The sequence below is a fragment of the Balaenoptera borealis genome, assembly GCF_965194805.1.
Source record: "Balaenoptera borealis genome assembly, chromosome: 8".
Lineage (NCBI taxonomy): Eukaryota > Metazoa > Chordata > Mammalia > Artiodactyla > Balaenopteridae > Balaenoptera > Balaenoptera borealis.
Window position 1 is genome coordinate 122,238,031 of NC_138865.1, and position 21,880 is coordinate 122,259,910.

Genomic DNA, 21,880 nt, shown 5'->3' on the forward strand with positions numbered 1-21,880 from the left:
GCCACTGAGAAGGGGGCTGCGCTGCGGCTGGTCCAGGGCGGGGCTGCAGGGACCTCTGACCAGACGGACCCCAGAGCTGCCGCTTTGCGGGAAAGTAACTAAGAAGACCAGAGGGGCTGGGGCGGTGACAGCGGGAAGAGCCCTGCACTGACGCCCGACTGCCCGCTCGGCCAGCAGGGGGGCCGGGCAGGTGCCCAGACCCGGCGGCCGGGCCCCGGGACGGCCGACGGGCCTTCCATCCTCGGCGGCTCAGCACGGGCCTGGAGCCAAGGGGCCTTTTTTTTTTTTTTTTTAAAGCAAAGCTATCTTTTTACCTTGATAAGCTGTTTAAAAAATGTAAATAAAATAATGCAGCAGACAAAAGCAGGCATTGACGCGGCCGGGGCCAGCCGCCGCCCTCGACATGAAATATCGCAGCGCATTAAGTCGTGAGTCCCCGCTAATCCGAGCGGACAGGCCTGAAGGCGGCCCCTCGGCGGCGCGGCGGTGGGCACTGGAGCGTGTACTGCCTGCCGGGCCGCCCCGCTCGGGGACAATGGCCTTTCTTCGCACGAGGGGCCTGTGCGGGACAAGAGCCCCCTTTGTGTGCAAGTCTTGCCTCAGAGCGCGAGGGAGGCGCATTCGGCCGCCCAGACGCTCTTTGAAAGGCCTGAGCGTAACAGGAGACGCGACACACCAGCCCGCCTTCTGCCTCGGCGCCCGTTCAGCCCCGGCCGAGCCCCGAGCAGCCGGGCGCCCGGTCCCTGCGCCGCCACCGTGGCCGCGCGGCACGTCCTCCACCTGGGCCTGGGCCGCACACCTCTGTCCCGACGGGCCTCCTCGCCGGGAAGAGGGCCCCTGCCTGGGTGCCGGCCGCGCCCCACGCCTGTTGGCACCCTGGTGCCACAATCTTTGGGCCCCACGAGGCAGCGGGGGAGGTGAGCCCGGAGCGAGCCTCTGGTCCCTGGGCGCTGGACTCATCACCCGGGGGGAGGGCACCTCTGAGCCGGGCGCCCGGGGCTGCCCCACCTCCCCTGCCCTGCGAGGTCATCGCGAATCTCGCATCTCGGGGCGCGAGGAGCCCCGGGCCCCCTGCGCCTGCAGCACAGCTCAGAGCTGCACTGACAGCGCCTCCTCACTGCTCACGCGTGGGCCCCGCCGCGCCCGACCACACCCACAGACGGTTCACCCCCGGTGAACCCGGCCAGGCCCGGGGACACTGGGCCGTGACCTCAGAGCTCCCTCTTTGTCTCAGAACCTTCTGGGCTTAAATGAGAACCAGTGCTGCTCACAAAGGAGACTCAGCAAACCCACCGAGCTTCCAAAAGCCCCCAAATTCCCACCCAGAGACCTGCAGCCTTCTAAGCCCCACGTTCGCCCTCCTGGCCCGGCCCTTCCCACGACAAGGGAGCAAAACGCCCTCCCCCTCGGGCGGCCCCCAACCCACACGCGTCGCACACACTGGGGACTCCTGACTGACGCGGCTGAGAATCTGCCCCAAGCCAGCACGATGCCCCACAACTGATCTTCTGAAAACCACAGGTGTGCCGGGGCCGGTCCCCAGGGTGGGAGCTAGCAGGGCCCTTGGGATGCAGACCCTCACAGGGTCACCACCACTGGCCCGACCCAGTCCGAGGGACCCAGCGAACAGGCAGGGGTGGGCACCACCCAGAGCGCAGCCCCCAGCTCTGGGGCAGGGCTGCACGACAGGTCCGGGAGGCCGAGGGCAGCCTACAGATGCCCGGACAGGTGCTTTGTTACCGACCAGGACTAGAGCACAGTGGCCAGTCCCCCGGCCTGGTGTGGTCGTGGCTTCAGGGCCCCCCACGCAGGGAGGGTCTGTCCTCATGGAGCGGCAGCTGGGCCCCAAGGGGCCTCGGCTCCCCACCCCCAGGCCAGGCCAACACGGGACCAAGTGACCTTGGGGGGAGTCTGGGCAGGGGCAGGAGAAGAGAGAAGCGGGCCCCGGGTCCGATCTGGGCCCAGGGCACAGAGACTGCGGCTAGCTTCTCCCATACCTGCACTCCTCAGCCCCCCCGAGAGCAATTCTGGGAGTTAACAAAGGAAGCTGGGCCACAGCCACGCAGGCTTCTGGGCCAGAGCTGGGCGTCCCCACGCCACTGACCGAGGGGGAGAGGCCGGCGGGCACCTGGGGAGGAAGGGCCCTGAGCGCGTGGTGCAGACCAGGCAGGGTGTGGGGGGCTGTACCCAGCCTCTTTCTCAGTCGGTCAGCGTGAGGGGCTCCCAGGGCCTCCACACCAGGCACGAACCTGACATGGTCCCCAGGGCGGCTGGTCCCAGAAACCCTGCACACCAGACCTGAGGCCCCCTGCAAGGCCCCCCACGCTGGAGGGCGGAGGGGACACTTCTGGGCTAGGCGCCTCGAGCCCCAGCCTGGCTCCCGCCCACCGCGCTGACCCACGTGGAGGCTCGGCCCGTGGACGAGAGGCCCAGAGCCACAGGGAGGGTCTCACTCACTTCTTTGAACTTGCCCTCCTGGTGCAGCCGGTGGACGTGAGCCAGCAGGGGGCTCCGGTCTGCGTCCTGCAGCTGGAAGATGCTGACCAGCGGCTCCACGAGGCCGGGGGGGCTCTCGGCGAGGAGCTTGACCGCACGGGCCTGCAGCTGCTTCAGCCCTGGGCTGCCCTGGAGGCCCCAGACCCAGCTTCAGTGGAGGCGGCAGCCGGAGTCACGGGGCCTGACGCGGGCAGGGGGTTGGTGCTTGGGCAGGCCTGGTGCGGCCAGCACCTGCAGCTCAGAGCCAGTGGGTGGACGCTGTGGGTGGGCAGGGGCTGGTGGGCAGGGGCTGGCGGGCAGGGGCACAGGCAAGGAAGCTGAGGTCGGCCCGGCGTGTGGCTCTCGGGAGGCCGAGAGCCCCCGACCACCGTGGGCGACCTCCACAGGCCGCAGGGGCCCGGCCAGGTGCGCGTGGGAACCCCGTGCCGAAGCCTGGACGGGCTGGGAAGGGGCAGGCTGTGGGCCGCGGGCAGGGCTCACCCGGGCCGGCCCCGGGCACGGCTGTGCCTGCAAGCAGCGCTTCAGCTCGCGGGCGACCCAGGCCTCCAGGGAGGGGCCCTTCCCCCGCCAGCCCCGGCTGCCGTCCAGCATGTCCAGGAGGGCGGCGAGCGGGTCCTCCAGGGCGGCGAACCCCCTCTGGGCTTCCTCCCGGAGCTGTGGAGACACAAGGCCTCGCTGTGGTGGGTCCTCCTGCCGGCCTCCCCCACCCGCACGGAGCCGCCCACACCTTCCTGGTCCGCTGCACCCAGGCCGGGCACAGGGACCGTCCAGGCCAATGGTCCTGCAAAGGCTGGGGCTTGCTCCCTAGGCCAGACCCTGGGCGGAGCTCCTCTGTGCCCTGACCACCCGCGTGGCACGCATGGGACATGGCGCTGGCCCTTCAGAGACGGTGACAGGTCAGCAGGGCCCAGCAAGCAACAGGAAATGGAAAAAAGGAAAAAACCCCAGCTGAAAAATGCCTTTTGTTTACTTTTCTACCTCCTGTGCTGGGAAGCTCTGGGAGACACGTAAAAGCCGAAAGACAGAGACAAGACAGGTGTGCTCCCCAACACCCACGTCCAGGGGGACAACGTGCATTTCACCACCGTCTCTAGCGCAGCCGGGCGTCCTCTGCGTGACCAGCGGGGCCCTGTGCACGGCCAGCCCGCCACGCCCTGCCCGCTCCAGTGGTTCAGGTCACTGCAGCTCCCTTGACCGAGGACCTGCTGGGGTCCGGCGCAGGGTGGAGCTGCAGGCGTCAGGTGTGAGCTCAGGGGGCCGAAGCCCTCGCACCCAAGGGGAAGGGGCTCTGGAAGGGGCTGCCCTCGCTGTGGCTGTTGGAACTCACCTGAGATGGCCTCAAACAGACCCTGAGGACAGCTGTCACCCTCCAGGACGGATGGGGAAGGCCACACACACCTCTCAGGGCTCTGAAGGGCACCAGCAGGGGGCCGCGGTTCCCACAGAGCCTGGGGGCCACCATCCAGCATTGCCCGAGGAGGGGGTGGGGTCTCCATCAGCACCACACCCCTTGCTTGGGAAAAGGAAAGGTCTAGAAGGACCCAGCTCTGGCCTTTGGATTTGGATTTATTTCCACGTGTGCTCAGGAGGTTGGTCCTGGGGACGCCAGAGGGAAAAAGCTGCACTAAGGTGAGCTCGCAAAGAAAAACGACAGGACACACAAGGAACAAGTCACCATGAGTGATGACCACAAGCAGGGCGATTAAAGCTCTAAGAATAAAGAATAATAAGATATCGGTTTGGGAATGAAAATAGAATATAAATATGCCTAAAATTATAAAAGAAAAGAATAATCAAAACTAAGTAAAGAATAAGACGCAAGTGGCCCTGAGTGGTAGCTGCAGCCCTGGGGTGGACCTCACGCACCAGGGTTGGGCCCCAGGGGTTTACGTCTGGCCCCGTGCTACCCCTGCCCTTGGCGTGGTGGGCTCAGCGTCCGTGTCGATGATCCTCCAGATCCCCAGCTCTGAGACCCTGGCTGACCTCCTCTCTCCCTCCCTCCCGCCCTCTGGCCTCCCCCCCGTCTCCAGATTCCCTGTCCTGTCCGGTCCCCGAAAGCTCCACGTGCTCTGCTGGGCTCCAGCTGTTCTCACGCGGCCGCCCCCTGGGTCCCTCCGCTGCTCCCTTGGCCCCCAGGACACCCTGGCTCATCTGCACCCTCGTCCTCCGGGCTCGAGCCACCGCATCTCCAGCTGCTGGGCCCTTGGTTATCACACATGTCCGAGCTTGGACACTGGGCAGCGTGGTGCCGGCTGATCACAGGAACCCAGGACAAGCTCTGGTGAGCAAACGTGTGTCCCCTCCAGGCGGGAGCTTTCGCCAAGTAGGGAACTCAGAGCATTTACATAACTAACCACAAAACAAGCCTGTCCTGTGCAAAAATCAAAACAGATGGACCGGGCTCCTTCACAGCCAGAAGCAAACAGCTAACCGACATCAAGACACAGCCCTGTGTTTCTTTGGAAATGAACAACAGGTTAGTCGAAGGAGACACAGTGAAAATCAGAAAACAAGAAGGACGATGGACTCCTACACATCAAACCGGTGACGAACAGAACTCGAGGGGAAGGTGCGGCGTTAAATGCAGCATCGGAAACCAAGACTCCTGGAAACCGATGACTTGGGCGTCCGGCTACCTGAAGGCTGAGATCAGCCCCAGGAAAGAGGCACAAGGCCAGGGGAGGGGCAGCGCTGCCGGGAGACTCGGGGGTCAGGAACCGGGAGGGACCTCCGGCCGAAACCGTGGTGACGTGGAGGAAGCGGACGCTTCCCAGAGAAATAAATCCGGAGACAGACACTCTGCCCAGGCACAACTGTTAGGGAGACCGCCCCCAGGCTTCATTTGCAGGTCCCCCCTCTCCCCGCACCACCCGCGCCCTGCTGCCCCCGGGGCAGTGCCCGGCTCGTCCTCAGGCTCTGCGGGCCGCTGGCTCCTGCCTTCAGTGAACAGGGGTGGAGGGTCCTCTCCAGCCCAGCTCACAAGCCGGCTCACCGTGACACCAGGGCAGAGAATACAACCTCACAACGAGCCCGCTCCCAACAGGAAGGCTGAACAGCACCACAGCCCTGTTTCCTGAGTCTCACCCTCAAGCCACAGGGCGCGAAACTGGAAAATCAAAAAACGTCTGGCTTTTGCAAAAACTCTGGATTCTCCAGCTGACGGCTAGAGACGGCCGCTCGCAGGCCTAAGCGCAGGCCGTGGACGGGCCGCTGACTGCCCGAGGCCCCGCAGCTCAGCCGTGCGGGGGGCCCAGGCCCGTCCGGAGAGAAGGCCGGCTGCCGGCCCTCCTCCACCACGAAGCGCTGTGCAAGCCTGGAGCTTACCTGCTCCGGACGCCCGCCCGCCCAGCCTGCCCCAGGTCTGGGCGCTCCGCCCACCCTCGGCGGGCAGCTGGAGGCCAGGCTGGCACGAGGGGGGGGGGCCCTCTCCCTCCAGCCGCGCGTGCTCCCCGCGGCCCGTCCTCCCCAGGAGCCAGGGCAGCCTCCCTCGCCCTTTCGCTGCCTCAAGGGAGCAACGTGCAGGGAAGGAGCGGCCGAGGGCCACTAACTGCACCACCTCGGGGGCCACGAGGCAGAGTTGCCCTCCTGGCACAGGCCACGGCGGGACACGGTCTGGGCAGTGGCGGCTGCCACTGCAGGACCCCCAAGTGGCCGTGGAAGACCCTGGCAGCCTCCCCGCCAGAGCACCTCCCGCCGGACCACACGCATCCCCCCCGCTGTCCAGACGGGCTGTCCTGCTGCCCCTCTGGGAGAGGGGGCGGCAGGCGAGGCCTGGCAGGTGCCCCGCGCTGCCCGGAAGCTGATGGTGGGCACAGGCCCTCCCTGCCTGCTCTGAGCGTCCAGCAGCCCTCGTCCCACGGCTCCAATCCCAGGCATTCCCCAGAACATTCGGACACGGCAGCCTGCCGAGGCTGGCAGCCAGGTGCCCACACCCCGAGTGCTCACCTGTCCCAGCTCCCGAGTGGACCACAGCGTCTGCAGGGTCTGCAGGAACAGGAGCGGGTCCCGGCCTGAGGGGACAAGACAAGGGCCGAGGAGGGGCTGAGAGGCAGGCGGGGGCCAAGGCCTGGGGGCTCCCGCAGACGCCGCCCAGCGCCCACGGCCCCTTGTGCCCTCTCTGCCCCTTCCTCAGGACTGTGGCCCGGCCACCCAGCAGGGCTGCTTCCCGCAGTGCCCACCGGGCTGGGCTTTCCCCGACAGCTCAGGGAGCCTGGCCTCAGATTTAAGCCGTGGTGGGTTCAGAGTGGCCGTGTGAGCGGAAGGGGCGTCGGCCGCCGGGGCTAAGTCGGCAGTACTGACCTGGCCCCCCACGGGCAAGGCCCGCCCAGCAGGGTACGCCGCCCGCACACCTGTCCACTGCCCACCATGTCTGGCCTCTGGCCCCTGCCGAGGCCCCGAAGTGGTTCTGGCCTCTGTCGCCCCCGTCTCCCCTCCGCCCCGTCCCGGCCCCGGGTGAGCCCCACGCAGGCCGGCCGCTCCCCAAAGCTCCCCCACCCCTATGGCCGCTGCCCCCTGAAGCCGCTGTCCCTGCTGCAGAACGGGGCGTGGAGCCATGACACAGGTGCCACTCAGCCCAGTGCTGGCCGGGACAGGGGAGGTCGGGGTCACCCTCCTGCTGGAAAAGGGTCGGCGCCCTCAAGCCAGATCCAAGGTCAGTGCCAAGGAGCGCTGGCTGGCCTGGAAAGGTCGCTGCTGCCAGCTCTTGGCTTGGGAAAGAAGGCTGCTTCTGAGGCCAGGGGACCGGGGACCCAGCTCCGAGGTGCCCATGGCCACCAGCGCCCCCTGCCGGCCTCAGCGGCACCGCCCCGGCCTAACCCACTCCCCCACCCCCGCTCCCGCTCCCTGGCAGCCCGAGCCTTGCGGCCCAGCCCCTCCTCGCCTTGCGTTCTGCTTCAAAGGCCCGGGCGCTGTAACCTTTCCAGCCCCGCTGAGAAATTACAGACAAACCTTCTGGTTCTTTTTTTTTTTAAAACTGAATGACCACACTGTATGTATGTATGTATTTATTTACCTGGCTGCGCCGGTCTTAGTTGCGGCATGCATGCGGGATCTAGTTCCCTGACCAGGGATCGAACCTGGGCCCCCTGCATTGGGAGCGCGGAGTCTTAGCCTCCTGGTGCTTTTGTTCAGAACCGGCAGGCGCCAAGGCCCAGAGCCCAGGGAGGACGGGAAGGAAAGCAGCCAAGGGGGGTCTGGGCTCCTGGCGTGCCCCCGACCCCAGCCCAGGAGGTGAGAGAAGCCCCTGGCACTTAGCCAGGACCTCGGCCACACCTCGCACATGGTGGGGGTCGGGGTCAGGGGTCAGGACCCCAGCCATGCCCTCACATGGTGTGGGTCGGGGTCAGGGGTCAGATTCAGGACCTGATCATCAGTGCACACACTGGGGCAGGGGAGGCCACTAACAGACTCTCCCGGCCAAATCTGGGGGATCAGGAGCCCAGGTGGCTTCACCTGCGAATCTACCCAAGAATCAGGGAGACGACGGCAACCTGCTGGCTCCGTGTAGGAGGCGGGACGGAGGGAAAGGCTGGGGGCCTGAGCCACACCCTGGAGGACAGCCCCCGAGGACACGGGCTCAGGGACCCGGACAAGACACCCGTGTACACCACAGGAGGGTCCGTCCCAGAAAGCAAGGCTGGTTGGACAACTGAAGGTCCATCAGCCTGGTTTGCTAGTGAAATAAAGGACGAAAGTCACGTGATGCTCTCAATAGATGCAGAACAAGCATCTCTTAAGGGAGAGTTCTAGTTATAATTTAAGAAATAACTCAGCAAACTAGAAGAGAAGGAACTTCCTTAACCAGACAAAAGGCGTCTATAAAAATCCCTCAGCGAACACAGAACTCAATGCTGAAAGCTTTCCCCTAAGACGGAAACCCCAGGAGGATGCCCACGGTGCATTCGACGCCAGTGCAGAGCAGCAAGGAGGAAAAGTTCAGGCCATAGGACTTAGAAAGGAAAAAATAAAAGCATCAGCACTCCAATCAACAAACTCTGGTCCCTCCAGACAATGGAATATTATTCAGCACTAAAAAGACATGAGCCATCAAGCCATGAAAAGACAGGGAGGAAACTTAGATGCAAATTACTAAGTGAGAGAAGCCAATCTGAAAAGGCTGCAGACTACGTACGTAGTATGATTCCAACTCTATGACGTTCTGGAAAAGGCAGAACTACGGAGTCAGTATAAAGATCAGGAGTTGCCGGGGGCGGGGGGGAGGGAGGATGAACAGGAGAGCACAGGGGGTTTTAGGGCAGTGAAACTACTCTACGAAACTTCAATAGTAGATAACATGTCACTCTGCATTGTCCAAACCCACAGAACGTACAGCACCAAGAGTGAGCCCCAAGGTAGACGACGGACTTTGGGTGATGATGGCGTGTCCAGGCAGGTCCCTCACTTGTCACAAGTGTCCCATCTGGTGGGGATGGTGATAACGGGGGAGGTGGTGCGTGTGGGAGGGGCAGGGGTAGATGGGAAATCTCCACGTTCTTCTCCATTTTGCTGTGAACCGAAAACTGCTCTAAAAAATAAAGTCTTTAAAAATAAAAACAATACCCAAAAACGTCGTTACGCACTGAACAAATGATTCATTTTTTAGAAAGCAATGAAGAATCTAAAGACAGGTATTAGAATTAATCAATGGACTTATTTCAGCACGGATGGTGAACACAAGGCCAGTATTAAGAAATCTATTGTCAGGACTTCCCTGGCGGTCCAGTGGTTAGGGCTCCGCGCTTCCATTGCAGGGGGCCCGGGTTCAATCCCTGGTTGGGGAACTGGGATCTCTCAAGCCACCTGGTGCGGCCAAAAAAAAAAAAAAGAAAGAAGTCCACTGTTCCCTCCATACTAGTGACAGACAGAAATGAACATTTAAAAAATATCAGGTACAGTAACATAAAAAATTTCAAATTTCTTGGGATAAATGTAACAAAAGAAGTTCATGCAAAAAATATAAAATGTCACTGAGAGGGGCTTCCCTGGTGGCGCAGTGGTTAAGAATCCGCCTTCTAGTGCAGGGGACACGGGTTCGAGCCCTGGTCTGGGAAGATGCCACATGCCGCGGAGCAGCTAAGCCCGTGCGCCACAACTACTGAGCCTGCGCTCTGGAGCCTGCGAGCCACAACTGCTAAGCCTGCGTGCTACAACTACTGAAGCCCACGCGCCTAGAGCCCATGCTCTGCAACAAGAGAAGCCACTGCAATGAGAAGCCCGCGCACCGCAACAAAGAGTAGCCCCCGCTCGCCGCAACTAGAGAAAGCCCGCGTGCAGCAACGAAGACCCAACGCAGCCAAAAATAAAATAAATTAAAAAAAAAAATGTCACTGAGAAAAAAATTAAAAGACCTGATTAAGGAAGGGCTATACCATATAATCAGTAATGCAAAGTTGTCAATTCTCCCCAAATTAATCAGTAGATTCTATATTCTAATCCAAACAGTAGCAGTGTGAGTGGGTGCAGGGGGCCTGTCTTAACAACCGCAGGGAAACCAGAGGACCGCCCCACCCAGGCCGGAGCCACAGGGGTTAAGGCTGAGCGTGTGGCCCAGGGAGGGGGGACTTGGAGCCGGAACTGGCCTGCATGAGCCAGGGTGTGCGGCCAGTGTGGGAAACTGCATAACCTTATTGAAAACACTGGGATGTCACCCCCATCTCACACCTACAGGAAACCCACCAGGGGCTGTAGGTCTCACTGTGAAGACAGATCAACAGAGCCTCCGCAGGGCACCTGCACAATACCTTGATGACCTTGGGACATGGTTAAGTCAAGAATTCCTACCAATAGAAAGGGCCCAGCAGGCGCCAGCCAGAGGTCTCCCTCTTCCCCACTGGGCCCTGCAGACCACGCCCAGCACGAGGAAAGTCTTACAGGGTCAGGCTGGGCCAGGCTGCTCTCCGTTCACGGCTCCCCCAGGCCCAGTGCCCTTTTGGGTCAAAGCCACAGGCCAGGCTGCACCCTCGGTCACTCACACCCTCGGCTTCCAAGCTGCTGCCGAAGCACCGCTGACCCGCCGGCCTGGCCCCCTCGCCTGACGCTGCACGTGGGATGCGGGTTTGCTGTCTGTCCCCTCCCGATGCTGCCAGCTCCCGGCGGTGACCATGTCGGCCCTGTTCAAGGCCGTGGCCCAGGCCTTGAGGGACACTCTATAGTGACTGCTGGACGGTGCCAAGGCCAGACTCGCACGCGCAGACAAGGTCACCAGCTTCCGTGGCCGTGGGCAGACACCCGGGAAGCCCAAGGTGGAGCTGCAGGGGCCCCGGGGCCGGTGTGAATGTGGGCCCGGGCTGAGTGCAGCAGGCACCAAAGGCCGGCACAAGGAGGACTCATCGAGCACGGCGTGCCCGGCCTGGGGCCACCTGCCAGCCGAGTGTGGGCCAGTCCCGCTCCCCCGACTCAGGGATGCACCACAGGAGGCCGGGCTGAGCTAGGAGGGCGGGCACGGGGGCCTTCTGTCCACAGGGTGGACATCAGCCGTGGCCGCAGCCTGGCCACCGCTGCCACCTCCCCACCCTGGGCCCGGGACTGGGCCACCCTGATATCCTGGACCTGCTGGCCAGGGGTGGCCAGACGGCAGGTCAGGGGCGGCAAGGCAGGTGGCCTCTGGCCTGGTACCTGCCCCCTGACACCACCCCAGGAGCACGTGGGTGAGGGCAGGCGGGCAGCAGTGCGTCCAGAGGACACTGAAACTCAAGCTCAAGAATCAAACTTTGGGGTTTCCCTGGTGGTACAGTGGTTAAGAATCCGCCTGCCAATGCAGGGAACACGGGTTCGAGCCCTGGTCTGGGAAGATCCCACATGCCGCGGAGCAACTAAGCCCGTGCACCACAACTACTGAGCCTGCGCTGTAGAGCCTGTGAGCCACAACTACTGAGCCCGCGTACTGCAACTACTAAAGCCCGCGTGCCTAGAGCCTGTGCTCCGCAACAAGAGAAGCCACCACAATGAGAAGCCCATGCACCACAGCGAAGAGTAACTCCCGCTCGCCGCATCTAGAGAAAGCCCACACGTGGCAACGAAGACCCAGCGCAGCCAAAGATACATAAATAAAAAAAAAAAAAAAAAAAAAAAGCACTGCTGAAGACAGGAGAATAGAGAGAAAGGCAACGGGCCCCAGACAAGCGGTTCATCTCTCAGGATCCCAGATTCTGTGGGTCAGGAATTTAGACAGGCTCCTCCCCAGGGCCTCAGGCACACACCTGAGCCTGGCTCCCAGGGCAAGGCCTCCGGAAGCGCCCCTCAAGGGCGGAAGCAGACCCCACCTTGTGGGAGGGCGTTGCGAGCCCACAGCCCTGCCTGACACTGGGGTGAGATGGCGTCAGATGCCTCTTTGTCCAACCATAAATGTAATGAAATCCAGTAAAAACAGCAATCGATTTCTGTAGAAGCAAACAAATTATTCTGACGTCTATATGGAAAATAAATAAGACACGAAGAGAAAAGCAACGAGAGGTTTAGTCCTGCCGGGTGCAGCAGGTCATAAAACCACCGCCATCAAACAGCGTGATGCAGGCAGGCGAACAGAGCAGAAAGCCGGGGAGACTCCAAACACGGGGAACTCAGTGGTGCTGGGTGTCCAAATGGTCTTCTAGGATGGAATGGACCCATTCGTCACCTCTCACAGCAAAATAAATTCCACTGGATCAAAGACTCAAAAGGATCACAGCTAACGCCTCCACAGCACACATGCCAGCAGTCTCTCATCCACAGGTGCAGCTAAGTATAGGGCGACAACTATTTTTCTCAGGTAAGGAAACAGAGAGGTATGTAACTTGCCCATGGTCACACAGCCAGGAAGCTGGGTGCTGTGTTGCCTGTTTTCACAGCCTCCCTCAGGTCACAGCCCAAGGATGGTTCCACAGCTCCCAGGGGCTGGGGGGCCCCCACCCCAGCCCTAACACAGGGAGGGCCAGGCCTGGAGGTTCCGGGTACTGCACGAGCCTGTGAGGGGCGGCGGGGCGGGGACCGGGCTTCCTGGAGGGTCGCGCCTGCCCCTCCCTCCATGCTGAGAAGTGATTCAGCTCTGTCTGCCTGACTTTCGAATTCCCCAAGGAAGGGGGATCCACTGCTGCCCGAGATCCTGGGACCTGCTGGACTTCAGCACGCAGCTTTTCTGATTCAGCTACACTTGCTCACCCAAAGGCCACGATTTCAGGAGAAAAACAATTTCTGATCCCAGTTGCCTTCTCAGTTGGGCAATGTTTTCTTGTTCCCAGGGGAGGGGAGGACGGGAGGGAAGGGCCGCAGGTGTTCAACGGCCTGTCCCTTCCCCTCTGGCCCCCAGCGTCAGGACAGGCGGGGGACGGTGGCACCCAGATGGTCCAGGACAAGCCCGGGCCCTGGGGTGTCAGAGTCCGGGGGCTACAGAGAGGGGGGTCCTGCTCTTGGCAAAACCAGCAGAGGCGCCAGAAGCATCCTGGGGGAGGTACCCAGACCCTGGTAGAGAGATGCCCACTGAAGAGGGCTTCCCTGGCCTGAGGTCACTCACAGCAGAAGGCCAGGGGCTGTGTCTGATGGGGGGCTGTGCCTGATGGGGGGCTGTGTCTGATGGGGGGCTGTGTCTGATGGGGGGCTGTGTCTGATCCCCAGTCACAGCAGGGTGGTGTCAGGGCCTGAAGACTCTGCACATTGGGGACAGGTGGGGAAAAGCACGGTCTGAAGGTCTGGGGAATTTTGAGCAGAAAACGAGTCCATTGTGGGCGGCTGAGTGTGCCTGGGCGCCCCCCTGGAGACTCTGCTTGGAGCAGGCTGTGTGCACCTGCGGAGGACCCCACAGGAGATGGGGGGCCGACTCCACGAGCCTCTCAGGACCCTGGGGTGGGTGAGCAGAGGTTGGGAAGAGGCCCCAGGTTCCCCATCACCTGCAAGAAGGGGCAGCGCTTTGCTTACTTGCTGGGGGCTCTCCCTCCCACCCCTGTGCCCACCAGAGGACCCCAGCCCGGCACTGGGACGGCCCCCCTGGATGCCAGGGGCCAGCAGGGAGGGGCGCCCCACTCTCCAACCGGACACCCGATCCAGGCCTGGGAGGAGCCCCTCCGCCTCCAGCCTTGGTCTCCTCTTCCACGTCACCACCTGTCCTTGGCGGGGCAAGATCAGGCTTCACGTGGCCCCGCGTCTGCCCTGCCCACAACACTCACCGAACACAGGAGACACTCAGAAAGAAAGCCCCCCGGAGCCCACAGACACCACCGCGAGGAGTTCGGGGCTCCCGGAGGAGAAACGGAGGCCAGGGCCTCGGCTCTCTTGGGGCCAGGGACCACGTGGGATCCCGGGGCTCCCAAGCTGAAAGTGCCAGTCTGGGGGCCCTCACTCTTCAGACACCTCCCAGCCCCCTCGTCCTCTCTCCTTCTTGGCAGGACCGATAAGATGCCGTGTGTCCACACTTAGTGTGGGGCGCAGAGCCAGGCTCCAGAGAGAACCCCGCCGTTCCCACCAGCCCCCTGCGCCCAGCTTCACCCACACTGCAGTGTGGGCTCCCTGAAGTGTCCGTCCAGTCGTGGCCAACCCTCGGTGTCAGACATCAAGCAAGTGGCCAGCAGGCGGTCCACTGCAGGACCACGAGGCCACATTTCCCAGGGCCAAGGGAGGTGCCCGCCCGCGGCCCTCAGGACAGGAAGGCCGTGATAGCAGCCACGTGCCTGCTCCCGTCCACAACTGAGGCCGCTCCACACGTCCCAGGCCCCCAGAAAGCCACATCTCCTGGACGCCTCCCACCTGGGGTCCCTGCCCGGTGCACATGCATGCACCTGTACACAGACCCCCCCACACCCACCCCATGCCCAGCGCTGACAAGGGCAGCCAGGCTGGACCTGGGCCGTGAGGGGTGCAGACTCACCCATGGGGACACACTCGCCACCGGCTGGGTCACCAGCAGTGTCACCGGCAGCAGGCTCTCCGGTGGGGTCTCCGGCGGGGTCTCCAGGGTCCATCCTCAGGGAAAGGCAGGGAGCTGCTCAAGGGACCAGCGGAGAGGGACAGTCAGGCTGCAGGCTCCACACAGAAGGGAACGGGCCCTGACGGGCAGCCCCGCAGGGCCCATTTGTGTGCTTGCGGGGTGGGGGGGGTCAGGCGGCCTCGGCTTCCCCGGCTGGACCCGGGACACTTAGCACTAACCTCAGGGGTGGACCCACCGTGAGGACCCCTGAGCCAGCCCACACGGGCACACCCAGCTCTAAATCATCCAGGCTGGCAACAAAGTGGTACCATTCCCAGGCGGCCAACAGGCTCCTGTCGATGTGTATTTTATACAAGACACTTTTCCACGTTTACGGAGATGGTCTAGTTTTCCCTCATTTGCGGTGTGATTTATGTCACGGTGACACACATGGCACCTCCTGCGTAAACCTGAGTCCTGACACAGGCCTGGAGGGGACAGCCCTTGGAGCCTTCTCCTCCCCCACTCCCACAGGCTTTTAGCTATTCTTTCGGACGTTTACATTCACATTTCTCACTAACACGCTGATATGGTTGTTTCCTGAGTGTCCAGTCTTACACCTGACTGACCAAGCTCAAGGTGAGAATTCACTGTCATGCCCCAGCCCCCCAAACCCTGAAAGCCCCTGAAACAGCTCTCCGAGCGTCTTCTGCTGACACACTATTTACAGGAGACAGGAGCATAGCAGGGCTCAGCTGGAGTGAACTCTGGATACTTTCCTGCCTTGTTCAGTTTGCTCCGAACCTGTGCTCCGGCCATGCAGACTGACTGGTGTCAGGCCGGCCCTCCCACTGCAGACAACGTCCACCAGACATGCTTTAGGCGGCCGACTTTTGGACAATAGGCTGTGCACGACGGGTGATGCCCAGGGTGGGCGGGCCCAGGGATGGGCTGGCTCCCAGCTGGGGGCAACCTCCCAGCTAGGACCATGACCCAGAACCTGGTGAGCAGGGCACCCCTCCAGTGGAGGAGGAGGCTGTGCATCTGCGGGCCAGGGCACCAGCTGGAGGGGTCATTCGGGGCCAGAAGTGCAGGTGAGCGATGCAGGATCCCCAGGGCTCCCAGAGGCAGCTGTCCCCAGGCCGAGAGTTCGACAGGGGCACTAACAGTCAAGCAACGCTTCACACTCTGGGCTCCAGCCCAGCGACCGTGGCGAGCGAGCCCCGCCCTAGACCAACTCTGCCAAAATCTAAAACCAAGCCCCAATAAAATCCATGGAACAGGGCTTCCCTGGTGGCACAGTGGTTAAGAATCTGCCTGCCAATGCAGGGAGCACGGGTTCAAGCCCTGGTCTGGGAAGATCCCATATGCCGTGGAGCAGCTAAGCCCGTGTGCCACAACTACTAAGCCCGCGCGCCACAACTACTGAGCCCACGTGCCACAACTACTGAAACCTGCGCGCCTAGAGCCCGTGCTCTGCAACAAGAGAAGCCACCGCGACGAGAAGCCTGCGCACTGCAAGGAAGAGTAGCCCCTGCTCACCGCAACTAGAGAAAGCCCGCGCGCAGCAACGAAGACCCCAGCAGCCAAAAAAAAAAAGAAATAAAAAAATCCATGGAACACTTTGTACGTTGAGTCCCACCAAGATAAGGATCCACCCTAACAAAATGTCAAGCCATGCCCCCCCAGTTCAAGGTAATCAGCTAGAAATTAACTGTTTACTAGAACAAAGTTCAACATTCTTCAGTGGAAGGTAACAATCCAGAGTCTCTACAATGTAACATTTACAATGTTCAGTACATAATATAAAAATCACAAGGCCTGCAAATAAGAGGAAAATATGACCCACACTCAAGGGGAAAAAATTACGGAAAAGCACATAATGGAAAGCAACTCCAAGGCAGCTCAGAGGTTGAATTTAGCAAAGACTTTAACACAACTATTGTAACCGTTCAAAGAATGAGTGAAAAACATGTTCAAAAAGTTAAAGAAAAATATGCTCTTAAATGAGTAAACAGAGAGGTACAAATGGAAATTCCATGAAACTACATAAGAGAACCAAATGGCAGTTCTCCAATAAAAAGTATAACTGAAATGCAAAATCCACTGATGGGGCTTGACCGCAGATTGGAGATGGCAGATTAGAGTCAGTGATTCTGAAGACAGATCAACAGAAATTATCCTATCTAAAGAACAGGGGGAAGATTAAAGAAAAAATAACACGACTTATTCCCTGCTTGATTTCCTGCAAGGCCATCATTGACAGGACTCTGACAGCATCATAACACCTCCCCAGGATGTTCGGACAAGCCTGTGAGTCTGTCACTTGTTCCCAGAGACATCCCTTCTCAAGCCTCTGCCCTCCTGTCTCGATCTGGATGGCTGCTCTCTAGCCCGGCAGCACAGCTGCTGCCCTAGGGCTCCCTCCCCGTCTTCTCTCCTGGTGCATCCTGCATTTCCTGATTTCTAAGCCTTCATCTTTCTCAGTTTTGCTCCTGGTTCTAGAGGAACACATTCTCCACGAGCTTCCTGAGAAGAACTGCAAGGGAGGGACATTTAACCGGTCTTTGGTTGTCTGGAAATGTCTTCACTGGGCACTAAGCCATGGCTGGAAGGCTGGCTGTGCACGGGCTGCAGGTGAGAGGCCGTCCCCAGGTGTGTGATGGTGACGGTCCTTCCAGCTCCTGACGTTGGTGCGGAGAGCTCTGAACCACCTGACTCCCGACCGTAGGTAGGACGCTGCTCTTCTCCTCCTGGGGGACCTTCCCCTGACAGCATCCAGGGTGCCAGCAGGACGGACGGACGGGGCAGGATCCACTAGGCATGCTCACGTCCTTCAGTCCTGGGAAACGTCCTCATGTCTTCCTGGATTATGTCCTGGCCTCCCTGTTGTCCATTCTCTCCTCCTGGAATTCCTCTGACTTGGATGCTAGACTTCCTGTAAGAACCTCTAATTTTCTTATCTTTCCTCTTCTCTGCCTCTGGGGGAGATTTCCTGAACTTTATTTTACAACCCTTTCATTAATTATTCATTTCCACTATCAAAATTTTAATAATAGCCAAGAGTTCTTTCCCCTGAGGACCTGGTGGCTTCCAGACGTCTCGTTTGTCGGCATCGATGCCCTCCCCTCTGTTCACGGCCCCCTTTTCCTCCGGAGTCTGGGGGCTGCTGCTCACACTGGAGAGGAGGCCCTGGACGGCTGCTTGGGAACCTGGGGCGGGCGGCACCTGGGAAGAGCCTCACTGTGGGTAACAGGGGCCTGGAAGACCAGCCTGTCTGTCTGTCGGGAAGGAATCCTCCCTTCCCCACCTGGGGTCTCAGCCCCCACCCCACGCAGACCTCCACAAGGCCCTGTTTCCAGCCTGGAGCCACCCCGGCTCTGCAGCCAGACTCGGCCAGCCCTCAGCCGTGGGCTCTGCTTTCCCAGCCTGCAAGGCCCCTCTTCCCTCCTCTCTGCCCTCAAGCACGTTTGCTTTTCTAATGTCTTTACTGTCATTATAATGGACCTCGAGTGGGGCAGGTTATCCGGCCCCTGTGCACAGGCACCCTGCCCCTTGCCGGGACCTAACCCCAGACGCTCCTTCCCACCTCCCACCCCAAGTCTGACCCAACCCCGGGGGGCCTGCCACTCCAGGAGGCTGGGGTCTCTAAACAGAGACCCATCCCCACCGCACACCCTCTTTGGGTGGCCGGGGGGCGCCCCGTCCTCCCAGCTGCCGAGTTGCCGCCAGGGAAGGGAGTGCGGCGCCCCGAGCTGGTCTCTGGGCCCCTCTGCTGGCGGTGCTGTCCCAGGGCGCGTGACCGCAGCTGTCCCGTCCACACCGAGACCCCAGCCAGGGTGCTCCGCAGGGAGGAGCGCCTTGTTTGCGCGCCTGTCCCGCACGTAGCGGAGGTGCCGCTCACGCCCCTCACGGCCACTGCCCCGTGAAGCCCGCCCAGTCACGGTCTCTGACGGGTCCAATGTCTGTCCCTCTTCTGTAGGCCCTTTCCTGGGGGTCCCGGAGCAGCAGTGGGCGCTGAGGGGTGGTCCAAATCCACGGCCCGCTGACGGGCCTCGTGACCACCCCCCGCATCTCCGGGGCCCATCTGGCCAGGGCGGGGGGTGACCCTTGGGCCGGCCAGAGGGTCCCCAGCAGGGGGAGCTGGAAATGGCCCAGGCCCCGTGGGCCCCTCCCCGGGGAGGCGCCGGGAGCCCGGCCTGTTTCTTCCCCTGTCTTCCCGTCCTTCAGCCCAACAGTCAGGCCTCACCCAGGCCCAGTCCCCGTGGGGTCAGCTCACAGCATCACTGCGGCCTCAGCAAGGCTGAGCGCTCGTCCGGCTGGGCTGGTCCACGGGGTCAACACCGTTGCTGGCCGTCTCTGGAGCCCCTGACCATTCACGGCACACAGCCGTGTCCAGAACCATCCAACCGCCACCCAGCCCGCCAAACAAGCCGCAAACCCCGGGGCAGCGAGCTCCTGGTGGGGCTGGGGCCTGCATCCCTGCGCGAGGCCGGGGTAGGGGCCAGGGCTCTCCCGGGTGCAGCGTTCTGTCGGCACCCTTTCCCGTCTCCCGCCCGAGAACACGGGGCCAAGCACCCACCTCCCATGCGAGGGGTTAAGAGCAATTGGGTTGTTTAAATAAACCCCAAACGGGCGCCGGGGGCTTCTGAAAGGGTCTCCTGCCCACAGCCCTCCTCGTTCCTCCCAGCACAGAGCGGCCCGAGGGACATTCCTCCTTGAGAAGGCGGAGCCTTTATTTCGGCACAAAGACCGGCAGCAGCGCGGGGGTGAACGTCCTGCTCACCCCGCTGCGTCAGGCCCCGCAGGGGGAGCCCCAGCCCAGCAGTGAGCCCACTCCCTGGCGGTCAGGCTCTTCCCCCCCCCCCCCAAGCCGGTCGGGTTGCCGTCCCTGAGCTCACCGCCCTGATGGCCTCCTTCCCGCTGCAGCCGTCCACTTTGCTGGTCAGCCCAGACCCGGTGGCTCTTTTATGGGAGGGTATTTTTTTCTAAGCCTCTCAATTAGGGGAAATCCCTACAATCTCAAGATCTGCTGCAGGCGTATTTCCACCTCCCTGTTGGCACCACTTTCCCCCTTTCTCTCAGGGGCACAGTGGCCAGCGCCTGGCCACTTGGAGGCAGGTGATTGGCTGGGGTCTCAGGCCGGCCCCAGGTTAGGTGGACAGAGCCAGACCCTCCTTGGGAAAGGACTGAGGCCATCCAAACTCAGCTCTGGTCTGTCCCTGAGCCCTGGAATCTGAAACCAATCGCCAACGAGCGGCAGCAACTAAGCCCAATGTGCTTCTGAGACTGAAAACTGCTGACAACGACCAAGTTCAAATTCACCCCACTGCAGACTTTAAAAATTGACCTCACTTTAAAATGAAAAAAGTCTGCCTGGAGTCCAGATGGTCTTTAGCTGGAATCGTGGCGCTGGGTCTGCAGCGCGTGCCGAGGCGAACGGGCCTTCCCAGGGGCAGGAGTCCCCGGAGGCCCCGCGGTGAGCACCACCTGGCAGTTTTCGAACTTTCTTTAAATCAGAGTCACCAAATACAACTCGTTTAGCGTTGTGACTTTTGCTGAAAGGGGCTAAGCTGAGCCAAATCCCTGCAAGGAGCCCTGGCACACGACCAGATCTCCACTCACCCCAGAGGCTCCTGCTTCCCCGGCTCCACTCCCTACCTGAGCGGGGAGCCCCCAGCCCAGCAGCAAACCCACCTAGAAACAGACTCAAACCCAAGGAAGGGCGCAGGGGAGTTTCCAGAGAGACACACCTTGCAGGTCAGATTGCTTCCTCCTGAGAGCTGGGACCTACCTGGGAGCCTCCCCGGGCGTCTACCTAAAAGCCTACCTGTAAACCTACCTGGGCGTCTACCTGAGAGCTACCTGGGAACCTACCTGAGAGCTACCTGGGCACCTACCTGAGAGCTACCTGGGACCCTACCTGAGAGCTACTTAGGAACCTACCTGAGAGCTACCTGGGAGATGGCCTGGCCTGCAACAGGTTCTGGGGCGATCAGGGTCCCCAGATGTGCCTGCCCCATGTCCACCAGCCTCCTGCTTGGCACACTGACCAACCTGGCCCAAGGCAGATGCCTCCTGGATGCCCCCCTCAGCCAGGCCCAAGGGGATCCAGCAGGCCGAGTAGGGGAAAGAGGACACCTCAGCAGGGCCACCCTCCCAGGGATGCTGCCTCCAGACAGAGTGGCCCCCACGCCCACCACAGCCCGGCCCCCCCGAGAAGTGGAAGGGGAGTACAGAGCGGGTGCTCGTGCGCACGTCCCCCCACCCGGCCCGACTGTGCCCAGAGACCCCTCATGTCCAAAGGAGGCCAAGCCAGGCAGGAGCCCAGCTTGCTCACGAGCCGGGCTGGGGGCACGTTCTTCAGGCCGGTCGCCCCTTCTCAAAGCAGCTTTGTGAGCGGCGGGGCAGGGGCAGCGAAACCTGAGACCCCGCAGGAGCCCAGAGGACGTGGGAAGGGCAGCGAGGAGCGGACGATTCACTGTTCCTGACCCGAAGCTGCCCTTCAAACAGCCCAGAAAGGAGAGCTGAAGGACCCCACAAAGAATCACATTGCTGGCCCAGGCCCGTGCCTCCCGTCCATCCGTCCATCTGCCCACCTGGCGCAGGAGGGCACAGAACACGATGCATCCTCTCCGCACCGCGGGAGGGCACAGAACACGATGCATCCTCTCCGCACCGCGGGAGGGCACAGAACACGATGCATCCTCTCCGCACCGCGGGAGGGCACAGAACACGATGCATCCTCTCCGCACCGCGGGAGGGCACAGAACACGATGCATCCTCTCCGCACCGCGGGGGAGCACAGAACACGATGCATCCTCTCCGCACCGCGGGAGGGCACAGAACACGATGCATCCTCTCCGCACCGCGGGGGGGCACAGAACACGATGCATCCTCTCCGCACCACGGGGGGGCACAGAACACGATGCATCCTCTCCGCACCACGGGAGGGCACAGAACACGATGCATCCTCTCCGCACCGCGGGAGGGCACAGAACACGATGCATCCTCTCCGCACCGCGGGAGGGCACAGAACACGATGCATCCTCTCCGCACCGCGGGGGAGCACAGAACACGATGCATCCTCTCCGCACCGCGGGAGGGCACAGAACACGATGCATCCTCTCCGCACCGCGGGGGGGCACAGAACACGATGCATCCTCTCCGCACCGCGGGGGGGCACAGAACACGATGCATCCTCTCCGCACCACGGGAGGGCACAGAACACGATGCATCCTCTCCGCACCGCGGGAGGGCACAGAACACGATGCATCCTCTCCGCACCACGGGGGGGCACAGAACACGATGCATCCTCTCCGCACCGCGGGAGGGCACAGAACACGATGCATCCTCTCCGCACCACGGGGGGGCACAGAACACGATGCATCCTCTCCGCACCGCGGGGGAGCACAGAACACGATGCATCCTCTCCGCACCACGGGAGGGCACAGAACACGATGCATCCTCTCCGCACCGCGGGGAGTGACGGAGCGACCTTTAGAGAGGTCA

The 21,880-nt window shown here is 61.6% G+C and overlaps 1 protein-coding gene across 7 annotated transcripts in view; it reads right to left on the minus strand.

The window, feature by feature from the left end:
- EXD3 (exonuclease 3'-5' domain containing 3) overlaps window positions 1-19,114 on the minus strand; it is a 67,099-nt gene extending 47,985 nt beyond the window's left edge. The window contains exons 1-5 of one of the 7 annotated variants that reach the window (XM_082401912.1): window positions 18,951-19,114; window positions 14,330-14,443; window positions 6,442-6,506; window positions 2,977-3,171; window positions 2,458-2,625 (exon numbers count right to left, since the gene is read on the minus strand). In XM_082401912.1, coding sequence (XP_082258038.1) covers window positions 2,458-2,625; window positions 2,977-3,171; window positions 6,442-6,506; window positions 14,330-14,443; window positions 18,951-18,957 — 549 coding nt within the window. In that variant the 5' untranslated portion in view covers window positions 18,958-19,114. Of the gene's footprint in view, window positions 1-2,457; window positions 2,626-2,976; window positions 3,172-3,823; window positions 4,006-6,441; window positions 6,507-14,329; window positions 14,444-18,950 lie in introns of those variants that run through there. The other 6 variants (XM_082401907.1, XM_082401911.1, XM_082401910.1 and 3 more) reach the window with 6 other exon arrangements.
- Between the last annotated feature and the right edge of the window lie 2,766 nt (window positions 19,115-21,880).